This window comes from Lepidochelys kempii, chromosome 2 (assembly GCF_965140285.1).
Source record: "Lepidochelys kempii isolate rLepKem1 chromosome 2, rLepKem1.hap1, whole genome shotgun sequence".
Classification (NCBI taxonomy): domain Eukaryota; kingdom Metazoa; phylum Chordata; order Testudines; family Cheloniidae; genus Lepidochelys; species Lepidochelys kempii.
Genome location: NC_136381.1, coordinates 138,510,473 through 138,533,110, shown reverse-complemented (window position 1 = coordinate 138,533,110; position 22,638 = coordinate 138,510,473). Strand labels below are relative to the sequence as shown.

General features: G+C 41.7%; 1 protein-coding gene across 7 annotated transcripts in view; it reads left to right on the top strand.

Annotated features, from left to right (window-relative positions):
• Window positions 1-22,638, top strand: part of TRIO (trio Rho guanine nucleotide exchange factor) — a 403,258-nt gene that overhangs the window by 48,328 nt on the left and 332,292 nt on the right. Inside the window, exon 2 of one of the 7 annotated variants that reach the window (XM_073332318.2) lies at window positions 13,368-13,407. The exons of the other annotated variants lie outside the window; for them this stretch is intronic. Within the exon in view, the coding sequence (XP_073188419.1) occupies window positions 13,398-13,407 (10 nt within the window). The 5' untranslated portion in view covers window positions 13,368-13,397. The remainder of the gene's footprint in view (window positions 1-13,367; window positions 13,408-22,638) is intronic. 7 annotated transcript variants of the gene reach the window in all.

Below are 22,638 nucleotides of genomic sequence, written 5' to 3'. Positions count from 1 at the left end.
ACTTTCAAATCGTAAAAAATCTGAAGACGACAGTACAATGAACTTAAATGTTAATACTTGCATAAATTAATGTGGTTGAAAAGGAAATGAATGCCCCAATAAAACATTCAAACTTCCATGACAGCTCCTTACCTCACCCTTCCTGCCATCTCTGTATAATATTTTTTAATACAAATGTCCCATCAGTTGTCCATCCGTGTAAACCATACTGGTGCAAGAACACATTTAATTGTTTGAAATGTATTTAATCTTTACATAGCGAGTAGTCATAAAATAGTAAAACTATACCTGCATTAATGTGGAAGTACTTTGATTTACAGATAGCAAATCTAAAAATGAAGGTCTGGGTTGTCTGTTACCTCATCAGATAACATTTTAAAAATATCATTGAAATATGGATGGGAAATGCTCAACTATTGCTATCGGCGGAACTTGAATGTTACCCATCATGGTGTCCGAACACTTCAGAAATAGTTAAAAGAAACACTTTTTTTTATTTTCAACCTGTAAAAGAAATGGCTTATAGGCTGCTTGTTAGTGGACTTGTTCATGTTTGAGTGGGTGTTTGTATAACTGTGAAGAAATTGAGGGAAATGTCATTTAGACAAGGTTCATCACAAATACTGAGATATGAGACAATAAAAATAATGAAGAGAAGTAACTAGCATGAGCTTTTGATGCGGGGAGAAGGGGCATTGTGAAGAACAAACATTTTAACAAGTGAGGCTAATGTCGACACACGGAAAGTAGACTGCGGCTCATGGGAGTATTTGGAACGGGGAAAACATACTGCATCTCTGACGCTAGACCATAGTAAGGGGGGTAAAAGATAAAAACTTAAAAGTGCGTGGAGTGGAAATCTCTTCCTCCTGTGGTACGTATTAAGACAGGTCCAACTTGGAACTTGTTTAGGCATTGCCTAAATAAACACAGCGCAAACAGATGGTAAAAGAGCATTTAAAAGACAAAAGTTGGGGATGGATTCATGGTCTTTGTTGTTAAATCCTTCTAGATCTCTTCCCCCCCCCCCCCCAAAAAAAAGTTTGAAGCCAATTTTCAATTAAGGTTTTCATTCCCATGGTTTTTTACCATTTTAACCCAGTCTCATAACTTTGACCTAACCAATCAGCTTCCTTTTGCTTGCTTAGGAGGGTCTCTTTTCACTTGCTTAGAAGACAGACTGCATGCCTGCAGCAAGCCTCCCTCCCCTTCCCAATAGTCCTGAATTGGAATTGCCTTTCCCTGGAGGAGAGCAAGTTTCTTACAGCAGCCTTATAACACCTGTGTTCTTTGTTTCAAGTCCCAGTTGCATTGTGTTCATGTGCACTGCCTCCCTGGGTTCGGGTAGGGAACAATTTGTGGTCCGAGGTCATCACGCATTCATATTTCTGTATGTGCAACATGTGAACTCCGAGATTATGAACTCCTTCTATATGTAAGCCTTTAGTATGAGTCAAAAATACCATGAAGAAAATCTTACTTACATTAAGGAGACAGGGAGGGGCACTTGAGTGTCTCTGAATAGGACTGGAGAAACAAGGTGGGTGAGGTATTCTGAATAGGACTGTCATTAAAGACATATTGAATACATCATGCCTGTACAGTACAATGGGATGGCTAGCTTCTAGGTGAAAGCAGTTTTGTCTAGCTTGTCTAGCAGGAGATAGGGTTTGGAGAGGTGGAAAATCCCCAGAAGGGGAACAGGAAAATCAGGAGTTAGTACAGGCCTCTTAAACACCAAATCTGAGAAGTACAAGGACTATCCCTCACTCTCACAGATCTTGGGAGACAGGCCGGTCCTTGCCTACAGACAGCCCCCCAACCTGAAGCAAATACTCACCAGCAACCACACAAAAAACCACTAACCCAGGAACCTATCCTTGCAACAAAGCCCATTGCCAACTGTGTCCACATATCTATTCAGAGGACACCATCATAGGGCCTAATAACATCAGCCACACTATCAGAGTTCACCTGCACATCTACCAATGTGATATATGCCATCATGTGCCAGAGAACTCTGTATGTTCCATTCTATGCATCTGATGAAGTGGACTGTAGCCCACGAAAGCTTATGCTCAAATAAATGTGTTAGTCTCTAAGGTGTCACAAATACTCTTGTTCTCGTTATAGTGTGTATGGCAACATCCATTTTTTCATGTTCTCTGTGTGTGTGTAATATATATAATCTTCCTACTGTATTTTCCACTGCATGCATCTGATGAAGTAGGTTTTAGCCCACAAAACCTTCTGCTCAAATAAATTCGTTAGTCTGTAAGGTGTCACAAGTACTCCTCATTCTTTATACTGTTGTATGTTGACATTAGCAATTATCCTAGACATTTTGTTTTTAAAATCCTGGAAATGAAGGAGTTTCGCCAATTTAAGACACAAAACTAGGCTAGCTTGAATACGTTGCTCAAACTGAATTTGCTAGCAGAGGAAGAACCCTGTTGGAGGAATAAGGGCTTGTCTACACTGCAAAGTTGTAGACAAAACTTTTGTCTTTCATGGGTCTTAAAAAAGCCCGCCCCCCCCCCCCCCCCCCCATGAAAGACAAAAGTTTTGCCTATGCAAGTGGCAGTGTGAACGCGGCTTTTTTGGAGGGAGCGCTCTCCTGCCGACAAAGCTAATGCCGTTCGCGGGGCTTGAGGTATTTGTCGGCCGACAAAGTACCGAAAAAGAGCATTTACTCACACCTACTTTTAGCTACAAGGCTGTGTTGACACAGCCTGGTCACTAAAAGCTGTGTGGTGTAGACGAGCCCTATAAAATGACTTTCTTTCTCAAATTAGAAGATTATGTCAAAGGGCTCGTCTACACCACGCAGCTTTTAGCATTCACACTGCCACTTGCGTCGGTAAAACTTCTGTCTTTTGCTGGGGGGGGCTTTTTAAATTACTCGTGAAAGACCAAAGTTTTTTCGACAACTTCACAGTGTAGAGAAGCCCAAAGTAAAAGTCAGAATAAAAAAAAACCTGAGCACAGCAAGATAGCAGTCTACAATCCACCCACATTGATTGAATTAATCCTTTTCAATCTGGTTCACTGTGGTTTGGCTAAACTATTGTTTTCCTTAATTTACCATTTCCAGTACAAATGTTAAAGGAATACTCTACATAAAGAATCCCAAACAGAGTCTGAGAACATTAAATTAAGTACTGTACTCCAAGAACTTTTACATTGACTTCAATTATAGGAGACTGGGTAACTTTTGATTGCGTGCTCAGTAAGGGCAAGAATGAGAATTTCAGAACTGGCAAATGCTAAATATTCTCAGCTGTTAATTACCAGCAAAGATGAAGGTATGCAAACTACTACTGTTAAAAACAATCTGATGCTTAATCTGATGCAAATGATTTTTGGGGGTGGGTGGGTGGGGCGCATGATTGGTTTGAAAGTGCCACTCATTATCACAAATGAAATATGTGCTAGGAATTTGTGAATGTTTCAGGTCACTTCTGTCAAATTGATAACATATTCTGGATGCTCTTACTTTTTGATGACTTTGACTTGTTTTCATCTCCGATTTTAATTTGATGTAGATTTTTAAATCAGGTTTTTACTTGTGGGTTGATCATGAGGTGCTTTACTCACTGCTGGAGCGCCTCCTTCTGGCTGCATCTGGGGATTAGCTCTGCCAGGCTGACACCCCTTCCTGCAGTTGCACTCCCTCACTCTCTGTTTTGCTGTCCTGGGACTCAGTTGCTTCTGCTTCATCGCGTAGCCCTCCAGCCAGGCCACTGTGGTTTTTTCCCCTTCTGGGGAAACCATGCACATCAAAGTCTCGTAGGACCTACTGTCCCTGGCAGATTTCTTTTTCACTGCCCCTTAATGGTACCACTTCCCCAGTGGCTGGTAGGGGAGCCCTGGCCTGCCCTCTACACAGGGGTCCAGCCAAGGGACCCTACAACAAGCAGTCAGGGTCTGCTCTGTCCCTATCCCTTACTGCTGTATCCCTGGACTACTACTTTGCCATCTCTCACCCTGACCCCACTTCTCTCTCTGTAGCCCCCTTCTATTTTCGGCTACTGGGCTTAATACAGGCCCCTCCTGCTCATATAGAGCTTAGCCTCATCTCTGATTAGTCGCTCCCTGACTCCTTCAGGTGTAGTCTAGGCAGTTAATTGGCCCACCTATCCACCTTAACCCTTTGGGGCCCTATCACAGGGTCATTTTGTGTAGGATAGCGTTGCAGATGAGCAAAGCAAAGGGCTGTGTTTTCCTGTCCTGTATAAATGTTTTTGTAAAAAAAAAAAAAAAAAAAAACCAAAAACCATGTTGTGCATTGATATTTCTCTAAGGGAAACAATACTTAAGTTTGTAAATAGTAATTATAAAGATCTGAAAATATTTGAAGGGTAAAAACACAAGAGGGAAAAATTCAAAGGAATACAACCAAAAGTTATGGTATGCTAATGAGAGGAAAGTCATGCTGTCAAGGAAATTGGCTACCAAAGGGAAAGTGCTCGTCCCATCACTTCAGGCACTCACTCCAGTATTAGACTGGCAAAGTACGAGTGTGTGTAAAACAGAGAAATCCTGTTTTGGTAGAAAGATTAGGTGACCAAAGATGTCACTTATATCTCAAATATTAGATTTTTACTTTTGTATGAAAACATGACACTATAAAATAACAACTCTAACTGACTTTTTATGAAAATCTGGATCTATTCATGAATAATAAAACACTAGTTCTAAGTATCACGTTGGCACCTGACGGTACGCTAATACAGTAGTGTGTATGTGAAGCATGTTCGTCTGATCTTCAAGAGAAGGAGGCTGATTAGAGCTGTAACTCAGTTGCCCAAAGCTTAATGTTAAAGTGCCACTAGGTCACATTCTAAGGAAACGTTCAATTTGGAGGGAGCTGATGGGAATTAAAAATTTGGTTGGTACACTGGGATTTCATAGCTTTCTTGCTTTATTTCCACATGTCAATATCAACCATGTCCAACTATATTATGAAATAAATGTGATAATTCTAAAAAGCCCCGTGATCCTCAGACATCTACAGAAGGGTGAAATATTAGTAATATCAGTGAAGCAGTCTTAAACTTAATCTGTTATTTTGAGCATGGACAGCAGCAATGTGTGGTGAGTGGGGTCTTTTTACCTTACATGGGACTGGTGGTACGTGCATGTAGGTGGGACTTACTGAAGGTAATTTTGGAGAATTTTAGAACAAGAATTGCATTGGCTGTAGAGTGACATTTAAGCAATGGGAGGTGGAGTTGACAATTTAGTCTTTCCTTCCACCCTTTGGAGTCTAAATCCTTCCTCTTACAACCAGAGGCCTTGTGTACACTTAAAACATATGCTGGCATACTTACATGTGTAAGGGGTGTGATCATTTTATTTTTACTGACATATTTATGCTAGTTTCAGAGTAGCAGCCGCGTTAGTCTGTATTCGCAAAAAGTGTTGTACCAATAAAATAAAAACCAGCAGGATCTTATTAAAGGGAAAAGGGCAAAATACCACATTTATTGTGAATACAGAAAGAATCATAGTAAGCAGTTAGTTATAGCTATAACATTCCATTCAATCTCATATTTATTCACACATTCATTCATACAAACACACACCCACACACATACACACCCACACACACAGGTTCTGCAAGGTTGTTATCATAGTTACCAGCCTTAGAGTTGCTCATGCCAAGCCACTGGCCAGGTGGCCTGGACATGAGGAGGGAGCAGGGCCTTGTCAGATGCTCATCTGATGCTCCTGGAAGTTGGTTTGCAGAATCAGACCCCAAAGTTCTCACTTTTTAGAGTCTATTTTTATAGGAATTTCTTCCTATGCCAGTCTATGGGAATTGCTTCATCATGCTGTTGCTGAATCAATCAGCAGATAGCACATTCCTGACGGCTCCAAGATGTTATCTTGTTCTTTGGCTCTCCCATTCTTGAGGCTGTTGGGTGGATTCCAGTCTGCCCTCCGGGGGGTCCTCTGGTTATTTCCACTTGACGCCTTCTTCAGCCGATGGACACTGGATTCTGAGGCTGGCACCTCCCTGATCATTCAGTTATTATCCACACCAAGCATCCATCCACATACATCCTCTATCTCTATTTTAATCACAATTGTTAATACAACAAAAGGGCGGGGAGTCTCTGGGTGTTGTTTCTGTTGTTAGAGTATTGCTTTGAGTCTCTCTCTGTGAATTGCTTTGAGAACAGACTCTGTCTTAGAATGTACTAACACAATTAGCAGCTTGCAAGTTTCACACATAGAGGGAGAGAAAGTACCAAAAACCAAGAGACCTCTTAATTAGTAATACCCTGGAATTGAAACTATGGGGAATCAAACTCATTTGTGATTTTAATACAGAACTTCTTTAATATGATCCAACAAAAGAAAAGGAGTACTTGTGGCACCTTAGAGACTAACCAATTTATTTGAGCATAAGCTTTCGTGAGCTATAGCTCACTTCATCGGATGCAGTGAGCTGTAGCTCACGAAAGCTTATGCTCAAATAAATTGGTTAGTCTCTAAGGTGCCACAAGTACTCCTTTTCTATTTATGCTAGTATAAGCCCTAGTATAGACACACTTTTATCAGTTTAAGTACTTTTGACTATATACCTTACATGTCTCGGAATCAATGTGAACTATGTCAGCAGAAACATCAGTATAATAGGGCAACTGGCATCTACACTAGGGAGTTTTGCCATTATATCTGTGCCAGCAAAATTTTCCTCGTACAGATAAGGCCTAAATATACAGATAAGTCCTAAATATAGTATAAACAAGAGCCTGGAAACTCCCTGCAAAATGATATCCACTTGTGCCTATAAAAATGAAGTTGTAAAGGGTTCTTTGTCAATTCTCCCCCCAAATGTTATAGTTCAATATTGGTATAGAACTAACATGTCAGCAATGTGTGTTTGGGGCTTAAATTAGCCCTGTTTTTGAGAAATTCTGGCTGCAATTACCTCAAAACGGGTACATCTGGAAATTCCTTTTACTGAAAGCTAACCTAAGAGAGTGAGAATAGGCTTTCAAGTGTGCAGTGTTGATTGCGGATTGCCCTGCTCAAATTCTGTGTTAAACTCACTTGATGTCTTGATATCATAACATTCAAAAACCATTTGGAGAACACTTCAGTCTCTCTGGTCACTCAATAGCGGACCTCAAAGTGGCAATTCTTCAACAAAAAAACTTAAAAAAAAAGACTCCAACGTGAAGCTGCAGAACTGGAATTAATTTGTAAACTAGATACCATCAGATTAGGCCTGAATAAAGACTGGGAGTGGTTGGGGCATTACAAAACCTAAACTTAATTTCCCCAATACTAATTTCTCCCTACTGTTACTCACACCTTCTTGTCAACTGTCTGTAATGAGTCACTCTCTTACCACTTCAAAAGTTATTCTTCCTCCTTTGGTATCCTGCTGTTAATTGATTTATCTCGTTAGACTGACCTAACACTTGGTAAAGCAACCCACATCCTTTCATGTATTTATATCTGCTCCTGTATCTTTTACTTCATACATCTGATGAAGTGGGTTCTACCCCACGAAAGCTTAATACCCAAATGAATTTTAGTCTCTAAGGTGCCACGAGGACTCTTTTCCCCCTCCCCCCCCACTTGATGTCATTAGGCAAATAGACCATACTTAAAAGTACTGAAGTGTCACATTGCTAAAAATCTTGGTTCTCCTGGTCCTCTTGCTGTGGAAGTTGTTGGAATGAAGAATATTGGCAGGGTAGAGTATCTGCTTAGAAATCCTGCCAGATCATTTAATAGTGTATAATCCCTTTACAAATCCTGGACAGAAGTTCTTAGGCGAGGGCTACATTACAAAGTTTTGTCAGCAGAGCACAAGTCTCTCTAGAAACACGACAGTACAGGAGTGTGTGAAATTCATTACCATCTGGGATTTTTGGACCCATAGGTCAACCAGGGTGTGCAGCTTTTGGGTTTGCTGCCTGAGAAGACCTATCTTGTTCTGGTGCTCTCCCTCTTTTTCCTGCTGGGATTTCTAGGCCTTCTTCCTGCCTGCTCTTTCTCCATGCTGTGTGCTATGTTGGACGTCCAGACCATTTGTTTACGGTCCAGAGTAGCTTACAGGATCTTGCTGAACATGTCCTCCCTAATCCTCTCCTTTATCCTCATTAGGGTCAGGAGTTCTGTGGGTGTGGAGGGGGCACCCTTCAAGGCTGTCAAGCCAGAAGTTGCAGATTAAAAGCCAGAGATTGGATTTGTACTTACAACTGAAAGAGAGAGCTACATTTCAGATCTCCCTTTCCTTGTTCCCATAAACACTTCTAAATAAGAAATGCTTATTGACACTTCAGCATTAAAGATCCTCTGCACAACACTGCTGTCCAGCCCCAACCATAATGAGCATGATCCTTCAAGAGCGAGGCAGGGTGGTGAGGGTGAAGAAGGCATTTGGATTTCATGGAACAATAAAATTTTGCTCCCTGTTTCGATGGGCAGAAGCATAGGGGGAATGGCACTGTTTTTGACAGGTAGTGGTGGTTTTAGCTGTATCTCATTTCTGAGGGTAACAAAGGCACGGAATACAGCTGCTGCTTATGTACCAAAAGTGCTTGGGCCCGTTTGTGTTGCCTGTTTACTGCAATGGTATCCAAACTCATCAAGGAGTAGTAGCATGAGAAAGTGTCCTGCTATGTGCAGAAGAAGAGATAAGACAGCCATCCCTAGAAACCTTTGAGAGAGGATTGCCGATATCTCTATGGAAAGTTTATCAAGCCCTTTCAGGAGGATACAAGGGACGTCCCTGTGTACATAAATTGCTGCTTATGGGCAACCCCTAACCCCAACAGGGCAATGAAAAGCAGATGCCTACTCTGTCTCTATTTGTTGTACCTCTACCTCTTCTATGACTAAAACAGTGAAAAGTAGATAGGTGTGCCTTGTTAGCTTCAGGTTGGGATGGGCACCATCCTTAAATTTAAACCTTGTAGGATAAAATGCAAGCACACTTACCAGAGGTCCCATTGGGCTCATCCGTGCCAGGTTGGCAGGTCTGGCTAGACAGTGCTGGAGTCTTGAACAGGTCCTAGCTCCCGTCCCCTGTTTTCCTCGCTGTTCACTACAGGAGTCTCTCTGTTTGGGCTCTTCAGAGGTATCCGCAGAGTCTGCAGGGTGCTGGTGGGGTCTCTGCCAAAATTTGGACACCTCTTGTGAAAGCAGCAGGTCTGTGGCTCGGTACCAGGTTGATTGATTGTAGGCCTCCTGGCCCTGTGGTATCCCTAGTGAAGTTATTTTGTTTTCATGTGGCACTGCTGCTGATGTCTGTCATACCTCTTTGCTTGCATCCCCTGTGCAATCTGTAGATGTCCAGGAGATCTGTACTTCTGGTCTGCTCTGGGCAGGCGTGCGTTAGTGCATGAGGTTGGTTGGGCAATTGCACAGAACAAGAGAGAACTGCTAAGTGTGCTCGCCAGGCTGGGCAATCCATAAAAGGTATTTCAAAATAAGTGGGGCGTTTTAAAGGGAGTAGCTTACAGTCTCTGTGACTCCTGGGCAGCGGAGCTCACAGTTGTGACTAGAGGAGTTGCTATTACAGGGAATGGACTGCTGAGGGACAGCTGCTGGTAGACTACTAGGGTCAGCAGAGACCCTTGTACTATGTCAACGTCAGTAGGTTGATTGTGGCTTTACCAGGCCTCAGTGCATGGTAAGCCAGGGCATGAAAGTTGCTGTATGGCTCCTGCTAACATGTACAAAAAGTTCTGTAGTGCACTTGGACATACTGTTCGTTCAAACACTGTACACACAGCAGTAGATCAAAGTATACTGTGGAACTTTCAGTGCACAGTAGCTGGGTCCATGCAACCAGTTAGTGTTCAGCAAGCTAGTGCACTGTAGATATACCTCAGCTTGTCACGCACAAACTCTCTGTTTAGGCAGGCCTTAATTAATGTAATCTATCAACTGACATGCAATAAATGTGTGTATAAAGCACAAGATATCGTGGGGGGGAAAAACTAGGAAATCAAAACGAAGAATCTGGAAGATAAGACATAGTTGTGTCATAACGTGAAGCAGTTGAAGAGAAAGTGCAAGTGGCACAAAAAAATATAAGGATATTGAAGAGGAATGAACTGAAATCTGTCAAGAGCATAAATAGACAAGTTACTTTTTGGAGGAACTTCTGTGCATTGACGCAACAAAGGACAGATACAGCCATCCTGCTTTCCTTTCTCTGTCATAAATGAAAATCTGAAAACAAAAAGTTAGTGATAAAATAATTATAAGAAATCACAGAAAATGAAGTGCTGGTAAAATATCTGGCCATCACACCAATCCTATTGAAAGCATTTGAAAAGTAGGTCAGTGTTGGCAAAGATACGCTGATAACGAACATGCTGTGCATACAAGGGGAAATTAACACTAAAATAGTATCAAACTTCTCTTCAGTTAACAATATGAGATGGGGCTTGTGTACTTCTGTAACAAGATGTGATTACAGAAGCGTAGCCCAAAGGCCATTCTGAGCATAGGATGTCGCAATAATACAGTTCATGCATCATATCTCAAATATGGAGCGATGTATGTGTGGTGCTACGCTGATGAAAATGTACAAATATAGATCACTAAGTGTTTCTTCATCTTGTCATACACAACCATGGTGGTGGTTAGACTAGGAAAAGATCGTGAATGTAAGTGTGTTCACTAAAATTTATTAGCAAACACATTAAACAGAAGTGTACATAGGATTAATACATGTACAACTCTTATAGCTGGGTATGGTCTACCTTCAGATTCCCCAGTAAGGTTGACCATGACCAGCTGATGTCTCAGAATGCCTAACATTTCATTTCTAGTAACTCATCACACTTAACTTGTCAAGATGGCAGAGTATTACAGTATTGGCCAGTCTCTGTTCGGAAACGACTGAGAAACTTGTTCCTAATGTTAATCAACAAAAAGGCCTGTTCATTTCTGTCATGAGGGAGATGGGCAGGGGAATATGTAGGGGGGAGGAAGTTTGTAAATGGTCTGAGGCCAGCTCTACAGTACAAGTATTTTGCTGATATAGCTGTATTGCCTGAGCCCCATAAGTGTTGCCGCAGCATGTATAGTAACACCACCACCCTGAACAATATTAGCTATACTGACAAAACTTTATTGTAGAACTGGCCTAAGGCCTTCTGTCTCAGATTTGTAAAGGTATTTAGGTGTTGCTGAACTCAGGATGGCAACATGCAAGTCCCTTTATCAAAAGCGATTCAGGCACTTAGGAAGCTAAATCCAGTGAGATTTAGGCTCCTAAATTCCTGAATCCTTTTTGAGAAGGAGACTCTCCATATCTGACCTCTGTCCTCATCCTCAAAGGAAACCTGTACAACACCTTCAGGAGACGAGCCTGGGAACTGACATTCGTAACTTGGCCAGACACGAAAAGTCATGAACTTAATAGAGACGCTGGTTTTATGGCTTATTACAACAATTTGTAACACATCCTACTGCCTGCTAACCCTCAATTGCTCACTTAATTTTAAGTGGTCTCTTACAACATGTGTGAATCCCTTATGCTTAATCATGTGTCCCAACTTGTATTTAGCTCAAACACTCTGGTTACCTTGCCCAGACCTCAAGAACTCTGTGAAGGTCGAAAGCTTGTCCCTTCCATCAACAAAAGTTACTCCAATAAAAGATATTACCTCACCTACCTTGTCTTTCTCCTAAATCAGTTAGGTGTTGCAATGTCGAGCAAAACTATGACTTAAATACCTTTTAAAAACCTCAGCCTCTGTTTCAATGAACAAATTGCCTTAAATTTGTCTTGGAGTATTCTTGGAGCATACCAAGCATTTACTAAACTGCTTTTCAAGCTAGCGTTCAAAAGGAATGACAGAGGGAGGCAGTAACTATAGAACTCAAATGCTACTTCAGAGCTGTTCCCTTGTAGATCATAACTAGAATAAAGAAGAAAATACTAACTCTCTTTTGGTAAAACCACTGCAGTCCTTCTGAGTTGGTCAGAAATGTCATACTTCCCTCATGTTAGTATTGGCTAGGAAGTCACCAGCACTGACTAGGTAGAACAAAAAGGGATTTATGTTTTTTATTGAGTAACCTTAAAACTCTGACACACTTATATAGTACAAAAATTTTAAAAAACCCAATCTTTCATTTTAATAAAAAAGTCATCATGTACACTTGAAATCTTCCTCCTACTGCAGCAGACAATAAATATAAATCAAATGCCTTACCCTATAGTTGGCTCATTTCTAATTTACCACTTATGGATGCTAACCACCATGGCAAACCATATATATATTGGTATCATAAGTTAGTGTTACCCAACTGTCTTCCCAAGGATGAAAAATCTAATTTTGTAAAACTCCCTAGCTACCTGCCTAGCTTCTTCGTGGTCCAGAGGTGGCCATAAACTATTAAATGATAGTGGATAATTAGAACAAAATATCTTTTCAAAAATCTCTAAGGAAAGACTCAGGAGCACTCTGCAAAGCCTCAAATTAGAGACAAAGGCCCAGGAGAAAAATAGTTTGCTTCTGTTCCCTGCAAGTTTTTCTGTGGGGGCTCTTCTAGAGCTTGACAGAAATAAGGCCTTGAAAGTCCTACTTTGTATATTTTCCTCAGATTCTGATAGTATGGTGGGCATGTTAAGACTGAATACTAATTTAATAGGTACCATTAGTCTATTGACCCTTATTTGACCAAAAATGAATAATAAAATGCCCAGAGGAAATTGCATATATATATATGTATATAAATTTGTGTTTGGCATACAGAACAGGGAAACAAGCATCATAGGCCTGACAACATTGGTGTTTTTTTCAGATTTGTTAGAGCAATTTGCCATGCTCTTGAGTGCCTCAGCAAAAGAAGAGGGGTAGAATTTTAATTAATGTTTAGCTGTTTTTTCCCCAGTATTCTGTGTGGTAGAAATTAACAAAGTGCTTGTAGTCTGCCTCAGTGTGGGGTTGCTCAGTTTTACTGCTGTGTCTGCATGTGGGTGGAAGCAGATTTAGTTTCCTGTTCAGTTAATGTTGCACTGAACTTCAGCTCAGTAGCAGCATTTAGAAATAAACTCGGATGGGCTCCCATTGGCACACTGTGAGATACTGAAGCCAACCTTGTGGGTTATGTGATTCTGTTCATTATTGTTGGATGAGTTTCTTTGGAATCTGATATTTACTGCAAGTCTAAGTGAATGAAAATAACTCACTTAAGCATCTTCAGAAAAGAAGACAAAGCATTGACTTCCTTTCTCATCCAAACAAGCCAAGCTACCACCAGATTGTTGTCCGTTGGCTTTTATGTTTTGTATATGATTGTCATTTCTCTGGCTGCCATTTTTGCTTAAGTAGTATCTAGTTTAAGATCCACTAACTGTTACTTTTCCTTTCTAGTTTTCTAGCCCGCAAACCTAAGAACATATCATGGACCAATGTAAGTTAATTTTTGGAATACTAAGAAGATAGAGTTGCTGAGAAAAGCAAACAAGTTTGTTTAATGGTAATGAGATTTAGGTTACTGAGCAGCACTCAAACTCAAGTCACACTGTGTAACAAGAATTCTGCACTAGAGGTTTTGGGAATAGCCCTTTCTACATGCATGATAACTTGCCAGAAACCAAATTGGCTATTACAAAAGTTGGAATTAGAACTCAAGTGGAATCCAATTCAAATCACTGGCATAGTCCAAGACCGTCTGTGTACATATTGCACTCTTACTTTAGATATGGCAAAAAAAAGTAGAGCCTTCAAACCATTGTGTTTAGATGTGGGTGGTCAGCCTATCTGCTCTGTAAATTTTCATAGAATTGTAGAAGTGTGTAAGACTGGAAGGGACCTCAGTAGGTCATCTAGTCCAGTGCCCTGCACTGAAGGCAGGACTACCTAATAACTAAACCATTACTGACAGGTATTTGTCTAACCTGTTCTTTAAAACCTCCAATGATAGAGAGTCCACAGTCTCTCTAGGCAATTTGTTCCAGTGCTTAACCACCCTGACAGGAAGTTTTTCCTAATGTCCAACCTAAACGGCCCTTGCTGCAATTTAAGTCGATTGCTTCTTGTCCTATCCTCGGAGGTTAAGCAGAATAATTTTTTCACCCTCCTCCTTGTAATAAATAACCTTTTATGGATTTGAAAACTGTTATGTCCCCACTCACTTTAGTCTGGAGAAGACAAGACTAACCCAATTTTTTTCAATCTTTCCTCATAGGTCATGTTTTCTAGACCTTTGATCACTTTTATTGCTCTCCTTTGGACTTTCTCCAATTTGTCCACAAATTATTTTGTCCAAATGTTTTGCTTAATTGTGTGTTAAATGAGTCACAAAAGGTGCTGCTTGCTAGTACTATTGCTAATAAAACTTATGTAAGATGGTTATTCATGGTAATGTTCATAAGACCAGGCTGTCAGTTGGTGGTGGCACAAACTAGTGTTTCTCAAACTGGTGGTCCTTTCAATGCTTTGTGATGGTTTAGAGCTGAAAGGTCAAATGGTGCAAATTTGTTTGCAGCTGTTGAATTGCATTAAACAATAAAGATTTAGCAGCACTTCCAGCTGTCAGTTTCATAGAAGCAACTGCCTTGCTTGCCACAGAAATATTATTGTAAGAGTTGGAGGGTAACTGGTTTAGGCATCTTTGGTTTTAAGATGTAGTCGATGTAAGGGGGGAAAAGTGTGGAAAGGAAGGGTTTTGGAAATAACCGAAGTCTTGTCTTAGGAGAAGAGAGATGAGGGTGCAAGATCATGACTAGATAAACCATACAAATGATTGGCTTTCAGAGGAATTGTGTCTGTGACAAACAAATACAGCCTTGTAAAATTATTTAAGTAATGAGAACTCACTACACTACCTTATTGAACATTAAATGTATCAGAGAAGCAGTCTGTCTGTGCACATTAAAGTGTGTGGATTAGTTCATTTGCTATGGTGCACATTTCAATGACTGGTAGCTGAGTATTGGGATAGTTACTCAAGAACTGGAAAAGAGTTACGCTTGTCTAGTGACTTGTGAAGTTAATTTGAAGTACCTAACAGCTAAGTATTTCATGTAGCTGGCTGAGTCAGTTGTTGGCAGTAAGGGGACTATAATTTGATAAATTTTGCAATGACTACCAACTTTAGTGGCAAGTGCTGTGTATTAGTACAATATATGCAAAGAATAATTACTTAAGTATCTGAAAAGGAATTGGAAAGCCGTTTTAATTCAAAGCATTATGAAGCTCTTGTATGAAAGTGAGGTATTAACACAGAAGTCAAACATACCCTTCTCAAGTTGAGGCAACACACTGGCCTATGTAATTGAAGCAAAATAAAGTCACATGTAGAATTTATAGATAGAATGGATTTGTATACAAAAAACAACAGGCTGGTAGGTGTCTCTGTATTTCCAAAGAAACAAATAATTTTGATGAGCACAGCAGAAATTGGAAGAAGTCCAAGTGGGTTTCTGTGACTTCTTTGAAAGTGGTAAAGAATAGTGTTAAACTGCTCATGTGTGTTTTTGTGGGATGAGTAGTATTAAATATTGCTAATGTATGGAAAGATGGGGCATGTTTATCTTTCCGTAATGGGTGCAAATGGCTTTCCTGCTTTTTTCTTTCTTGAAACACTTTCACATTGTTACTGCCAAGCATGAAGTAGAACTAAATGGAATGTTGCAACAGTACATAATCATAAAAGGGCTAATCTCTTCAGTTCTAAGTTAACGAACAAAACACATATGCCTTTCTGTTGCCTTTGGCCTATTTGTTGGTGATCGAGCTCATGTGGGTTGTTTACAAGGGCACTAAAGAGGGTGGCCCAAAGGACAAACAGCATGGCAACATATGATATCTGAAAACAAAATGTACTTCTGAAGGCCAAACAAATGGCTGTGAAAAGATAAAAGATAAGCTTCTTGATTTAAGGGCACGTAGATTCTGAAAATTGAGTGTTGACTTTGAAATGTTGGGAAAGCTTATGAATTTAGGGTAATGTGTTTAAATACAAGTAGTGATCTTTTCAGTTCATTGGCTTGAGACTCTGAACTTAAATCTTGAAGGTGCATTTTGTCTGCTCTGTCAACATTTTTTTTCTTTGAATCTGTCAGTATGACTTTTTGGTGAGCGGTCAGCATTGCATTCTGGGAATGATGCAGGAGTGAGTTGTCCTGAGCAAATGGTGACTGCGGTATAGCTACAGGAAGCCCCATCCCTTCCCCTGACTGAATCGTAAGGTGGTAGCATGAAGTGAAAATAGTTTTGTAGTGTTACTATACCACTTAATGGAAGATTTCTTGATGGTGGGAAGGCAGAAGGGGCAGCAGGAGTGGCAAGAACTAGGGAAGGAGAGCATCTGGATACGAGGTGGTAGTAGTAGTAGTAAAAAAAGTACTTTTTAAGAGCAAAGGTCTCACCCTCTGCACAAACAGCAATACAACCTTTTTTTTTTTTTTTTTTTTAAAGCAAGCACAGACTTGTCCTGAAAGTTCTTAAGCTTTGTTTAAAAGAGTATAGCATCTTGGGTAGGCAGGCTTTTCTGAAGCTGAACCAGCAACATCAGTGCTAACTTATTGTTATTGACATAACATATAATATAGACAAAAAGCTTTTGGAGGGATTTAGCCATGGTAAACCTTCATTTTGAAGTATGCAGACACTCCAAACTTAAAACAGGGTGTTAATAAAAGTTTAGCTTCCTTGTGTATAATGGACATGGGATGATATAAGATCCCCCCAGTCCCTTTGGACCATTAAAATCACAGATATGAAGATTGCTTTAGTGAGTCCAGGGCCCTTGAAATAGAATATTGACAGTAGTGTAGAATGAAGTGTGTAGTCCACAGAAAAAAGTGCTGTAGAGACACCAGAACTGTGATATTCTCTCTCTCTCTCCGACTTATTGGTGTACTTTTGTCCTGTATCAGAGTTCACCTGTACGACCTAAAAGCTAGTTTAGTGTTTCTGCCCCCTTTGGTCATATGGTAATTGAGGCTTACAGTGGGGGTGGGGAGCCACTTACAGCAGTGGTTAAAACAGCAAAGCATAGTACATTAATAGTAAGGTTTCAAAAAAGATTGAGTGACAGAACCAGCCTTCTAATTGTACTCCTTCACATCACATGATTGTCTGTGCTTCTTTCCAAGTATCAGTGGCTTGTAATATCTGATACAACATCATTCACTTATGTAGGCAGTTCTCAAGCTGGGGGTCGGGACCCCAAAGTGGGTCGCGACACCCTTTTGAATGAGGTCGCCAGGGCTGGCTTAGACTTGCTGGGGCCTGGGGCTGAAGCCCAAGCCCCTCCGCCCAGGGCCAAAGCCTGAGAGAGCTTCAGCCCTGGGTGGTGGGGCTCAGGTTACAGGCCCTGTGCCTGGGGTGAAGCCCTTGAGTTTTAACTTTGGCACCCTTGCCTGGAGCGGTGGGGCTCAGGCGCCTTCCCCCCCCCCCCCCCCCCCCCCCCGGTGAGTCCACGGGTGAGTTCAGGCTTCAGTCCCCCCTGTGGAGGCCATGAAATAATTTTTGTTGTCAGAAGGGGGTCATGGGGCAATGAAGTTTAAGAACCCATGCTGTGTGTTGATATTAAGCTTTTCTTTTGTTTGGGTTCAGTGAGGATAGTATATTTTAATGAATAAAGTACTTGTATTCACTTGGGTTGCAAATACCATGGGAGCAAGTTTCCTAGATGCTGGGCCTTACTCTTTGTACAGGGAGTAAACATTTGGTGGCATAGTTTATTCACCGAGTGGAATAATAAAGGCATATGTTAGTCTCTAAGGTGCCACAAGTACTCCTTTTCTTTTTAAAGGCATATGTATAAACACAAGACCAAACATTACTAGACATAAGGCTGTTTTTCTTTTTTGCTGACCTACACAATGTCAGATAATTTATGCTAGTAGAAGGGAACAATAAATACCAAATTATTTGACTTCTTAGTTGATTGGAATTTAGGGCTGTCAAATCTTAAAAGGTATTTCTCACATCCTTGTTCTAGACACAAGCAATTCAAATGAAAGCCCATGACAAATTAGCCCCAGGGCTACTTTCTTTGCTATTGGAGGGTAATTACACATTTTGTATGGAGTATGTCTGACTTCAGTGGTGTTGGAGGTTATATTTGAAGCCTCACTGATGTTGCCAAAGTGACAGATGATCCCTACAAAGATTTTTATTTAAACAAACAACCCCCCCCCCCCAAACATTGGGTCTTATCACTTGAAGCATCAGGTTTCCTCAAATCCACAAATATCTGACTTGGCACTATGTCCTTCTATGATACAACTCTCAATTTTTGGTGTTAGGGGAAACTAACTCTAGAAGGTCAGTCAGCACATGACATGGGGGTTTTAGGTCTGATCTAATTCATGAATGTGTTCTGAATGCGAGGCTTTTAGGCACTGTTTGAATACAACTAAGTATTAAAAACCACGTTAGTTTACAAAATGACTTCATAACTAAAGGGTGGGGGAGGGGAAAGAAGTGATAAAATCTTAAGCACTGAAATGCATCAGTTTGAAAGTAAACATGTTTCTAAGTATGTAAATGTTCCTTCTCTTCCTGGGGAAGGTGGGGAGGTACATAGAAGTTAGTTATAAAACAAAACATCTCAAGTGCTGCATTTTGGTGTGATTCTGTGCCCTTTCCTCTGCATCTAGAATCATAGACGATCAGGGTTGGAAGGGACCTCAGGAGGTCATCTAGTCCAACCCCCTGCTCAAAGCAGGACAAGTGGTCTGCAATCTAGCGGAGTGGTCTGCAAACTTTTTACACACAAGATCACTTTTTGAATTTAAGATCAACCCAGGATCTGTCCCATCCCTTCCCTGGGGCCCCGCCCCTCCTTGTTCACGCCATTCCCCCCTCCCTCCATCACTTGCTGTCCCCCATCCTCACTCACTTTTAATGGGCTGGGGCAGGAGGTTGGGGTTTGGGAGGGGGTGCAGGCGCTGGGCTAGGGCTGAGGGGTACGGAATGTGGGAGAAGGCTCCGGACTGAGCCTGGGGCACGGGGTTGGGATGCAGGAGTGAGGGGTGCAAGCTCTGGGAGGGAGTTTGGGTGCAGGGGTCATATTGTCTCACTGCATCTAATCTCATAGAATCCACTGGACATTTCATGAGTTTTACTTTTTATTAGTGTCATTTTGGTTTATAGATCTAAAATCCGTCAGGGATTGTCACAGATCAGTGTAACATTCTCAGCTGTGGGGTGTGCATTGGCTGAGCCTGGGGCAGAGGGTTGGGTGCAAGCTCTGGGAGGGAGTTTGGTGCAGGAGGGAGCTCGGGGCTGGAGCAAGGGGTTAGGGTACAGGAGGGGGTGCGAGGTGCAGCCTCCGGACAGGAGGCACTCATTACAGGCGGCTCCTGGTTGGTGGTGCAGTGGGGCTCAGACAGGCTGCCTGCTTGCCCTGGCCCCGCGCTGCTCCTAGAGGGACCTAGGGACTAAGGCTGGCTGCTGGCACGTCTCTGCGGCCCCTGGGGGAAGAGGGGGAGGGAAGCGGGTCTCTGTGCACTGCCTGCCCATGCCTACAAGCCAGCCACAGACTGTGGAGCTGCCTCATCCCCAGCCCCCAGGGGCACGCAGAGATGTGCCAGCAGCCAGCCGCTTCCGGGAGTGGTGTGTGGCTCAGGCAAGCAGGCAGCCTCCCTGAGCCCCGCTGCGCTGCCGGCCATGGAGATCACGATGGACTGGCAGAGACTCCAGGATCGACCAGTCGAACGTCATCGATGGGTTGGTGACCACTGATTTAGAGCACTCCAATGAATTTTTTTTTAGTTTCTTGTAGAATGTTGAAGACCATTCTGGGAAAGATGTTGAGCAGGGGCTGATTTTGTTGTTTTATATGTAATATTTTTACTTGTTCATCATGCAGAGCTATAACTAACTTTACAATATAACTAAAGTGGTGTTAGAATGTTTGCTCCTGTGCTGGCATGTGACTTTTGAGTTAAAATTCAATACTCGATGTAAGATCTTGTGTGTTTGGGGTTCACTGTGCTAGTCACTAGGAGGAAGATTTGAGTGCGATTTCCTTGGTTTCTGAAGTAAGCTTTCACATGAACATGATTTGCAACCATGTGCTGAAAACATTCTGAATGGTAACGTGGTGCAAAGTCTAGAGAGAGCCTGGCAAACAAATGTAAATCTTTCTATCCTTCATTCCTGGCTTCAGTGCACACCAAGAGTTCCATGGACTCCAAGCCTCCCTGCCAGTAGGTGGAGCTGGTGCACAGGGGTTTCTGAAGTGCCGGGGAGGAAAAGCCACTACTCTGTTCAGTCCTTTTCTTCAGCAGTGGAGCTTTTACTGCAGCTTCATAGATGGAGTGAATTGCACAACACTTGCTCCGTCAGGGAATAGTTCCTGGATTTGTATTGTGTTGGATCCAGCAGCTCTTCCCCAAGGTGCAACAGCATTCCTTGAGTGCTTAAAGAGCTGCTCTTCCTGGGGTGTGCAAGATGTGCATGCACTTGCACAAGTTGCTCAAATCATATCCTTACCCACTGCAGAAAAAACACACTGATTCAACGGAGCCCTTTCCAGGCCCAGAAGGGCAGGATTTACCTGTCAGAAGTAAATTGTGTCTTGTTAATTCAATATGGTGAAAGCTGAATTATCTTAGTCAAATGTGTGACTAATTTTCATTAGGCTTAATCCCTTTCTCTTGTAATGCTAAATGCTTGGAGTGCGAATGGCAAGTAGGATGCATCTGTGGACTGGTGACCTCCGTGGTCATCGGTTTTGTACAAATATGGCTGCTACGATGTGCAAATAAACCCGTTCTGGAGGCCTAATGTAGGTGTCCCTGAAAACCTTATGCTGCCCCTAATCATCCAACAAATTTTGAATTTGTGTCAGGCTGCATCAGAGATGTTGCATTGCCATAGTCACCAGATGTTTCAATACTTTAGACCTCAGTGTTACTGACCAAATGGGATTAAGATGTGGGTGTCACCCTTGTCTTTGCACAGCATGATATTTAGGCCACAGAGCCAGCACTGTTCCATCATTCTGAATTCATGTGTTGTTAACCAGTGCTGCTGTAACTAAATTCAGACTGTGTCTCTGTCCCAATGCTACTACCAACTAAGTACCAAAGAGTAAATCTGACTCTTAATGTAGCCTAGGGCCTTGTCATTCTTGGGTGCTAGAAAATTCAACTGTGTTCTGGTGATGAATAGTCTGACTAGGAAAGAATTGGATCAGTTCTATACAATATGTTGTTGGGCAGAACATCAGCTGGTGAACTGCCTACCAAAACAAGCCACTTTTTGTCATTTAAGTAGAATGAAGGGCCTGGAGAAAGCGGCACAAGAGGGAACCATTACTACATGGAGAGCAGCAGTAGCCTAAACTTGCCTGTTGCAGGAGCTTCCAGGACAAAAGCAGTAAGCGTGGGGGAGAATCCAGGATGCTGGCAGAACACTGAAGAAACTGGTAGCAGTCATGCTGTTCTATTTGCTATAATCATACACACAAATGAATCCTGTCAAGCAGTTGGCAGCCAGGCTCATAAAATCATGAGTGGGTGAGATTGAAGTAATGCACACACCACTACATTATAGTGAATCAAAACTAACTTTAGCAGGGTGTGTATCCTAACCTCAGAGGACTTGTACCTGAATATGGGGAAGCAAAGCTGAAGTGAGTAGCTACCTTGTGTGCACTTCTGGACTGCACGGCAAGGTTGCCTCTGTTGATATACTGTTAGTTCATTCTTTGCTTTCATTTGGTGGGGAGAAATCAGTTTTGAGACTAAAAATTGCCTTCCTGATCACAATATCCTAAACTGAGCTTCAAGCAAAACCTGTTGTATTACTGGATAGTACTCAACCCCTCTGTATTTCTGTTTCTGGTCTAGATGCTATGAACAGTTAGTTTAATAATGTAGCCTATGGCTTCAGGAAATTGGAACCAAAACAAATATGCCTACTCTACTCAGATGTGAAACTGAAGGTTTTATTTAACTCAGATTCCATTAATAGTTAATTATCAATACAGATATTGTTTGTTACTGGGATAGTTCACATATACTGAGTGTTGAGAGCTATGGATGTTGCCACACAAACTATGGCCCACCTTAATTATGCACATTGTAGGGAGAATGGTCACTTTGGATGAGCTATTACCAGCAGGAGAGTGAGTTTGTGTATATGGTTTTTGGGAGGGGGGTGAGGGGGTGAGAGAACCTGGATTTGTGCAGGAAATGGCCCAACTTTATTATCATGCACATTGTGTAAAGAGTTGTCACTTTGGATGGGCTATCACCAGCAGGAGAGTGAATTTGTGTGGCGGGGTGGAGGGTGAGAAAACCTGGATTTGTGCTGGAAATGGCCCACTTGATGATCACTTTAGATAAGCTATTACCAGCAGGACAGTGGGGTGGGAGGAGGTATTTTTTCATATTCTCTGTGTATAAATAAAGTCTGCTGCAGTTTCCACAGCATGCATCCGATGAAGTGAGCTGTAGCTCACGAAAGCTCATGCTCAAATAAATTGGTTAGTCTCTAAGGTGCCACAAGTACTCCTTTTCTTTTTGGTGAGCTCAGATATTTATAAAGGTGATTATTCATAGGCTTTATGTAATTGAGAAGGAACACCAAAGTTAGAATGACTGGTTTATCTGACGTAAATTGCTAGTTTGAGGGGAAGAGAATGCTATCTTTGTCTTTTAATTGTGTGAAAAGA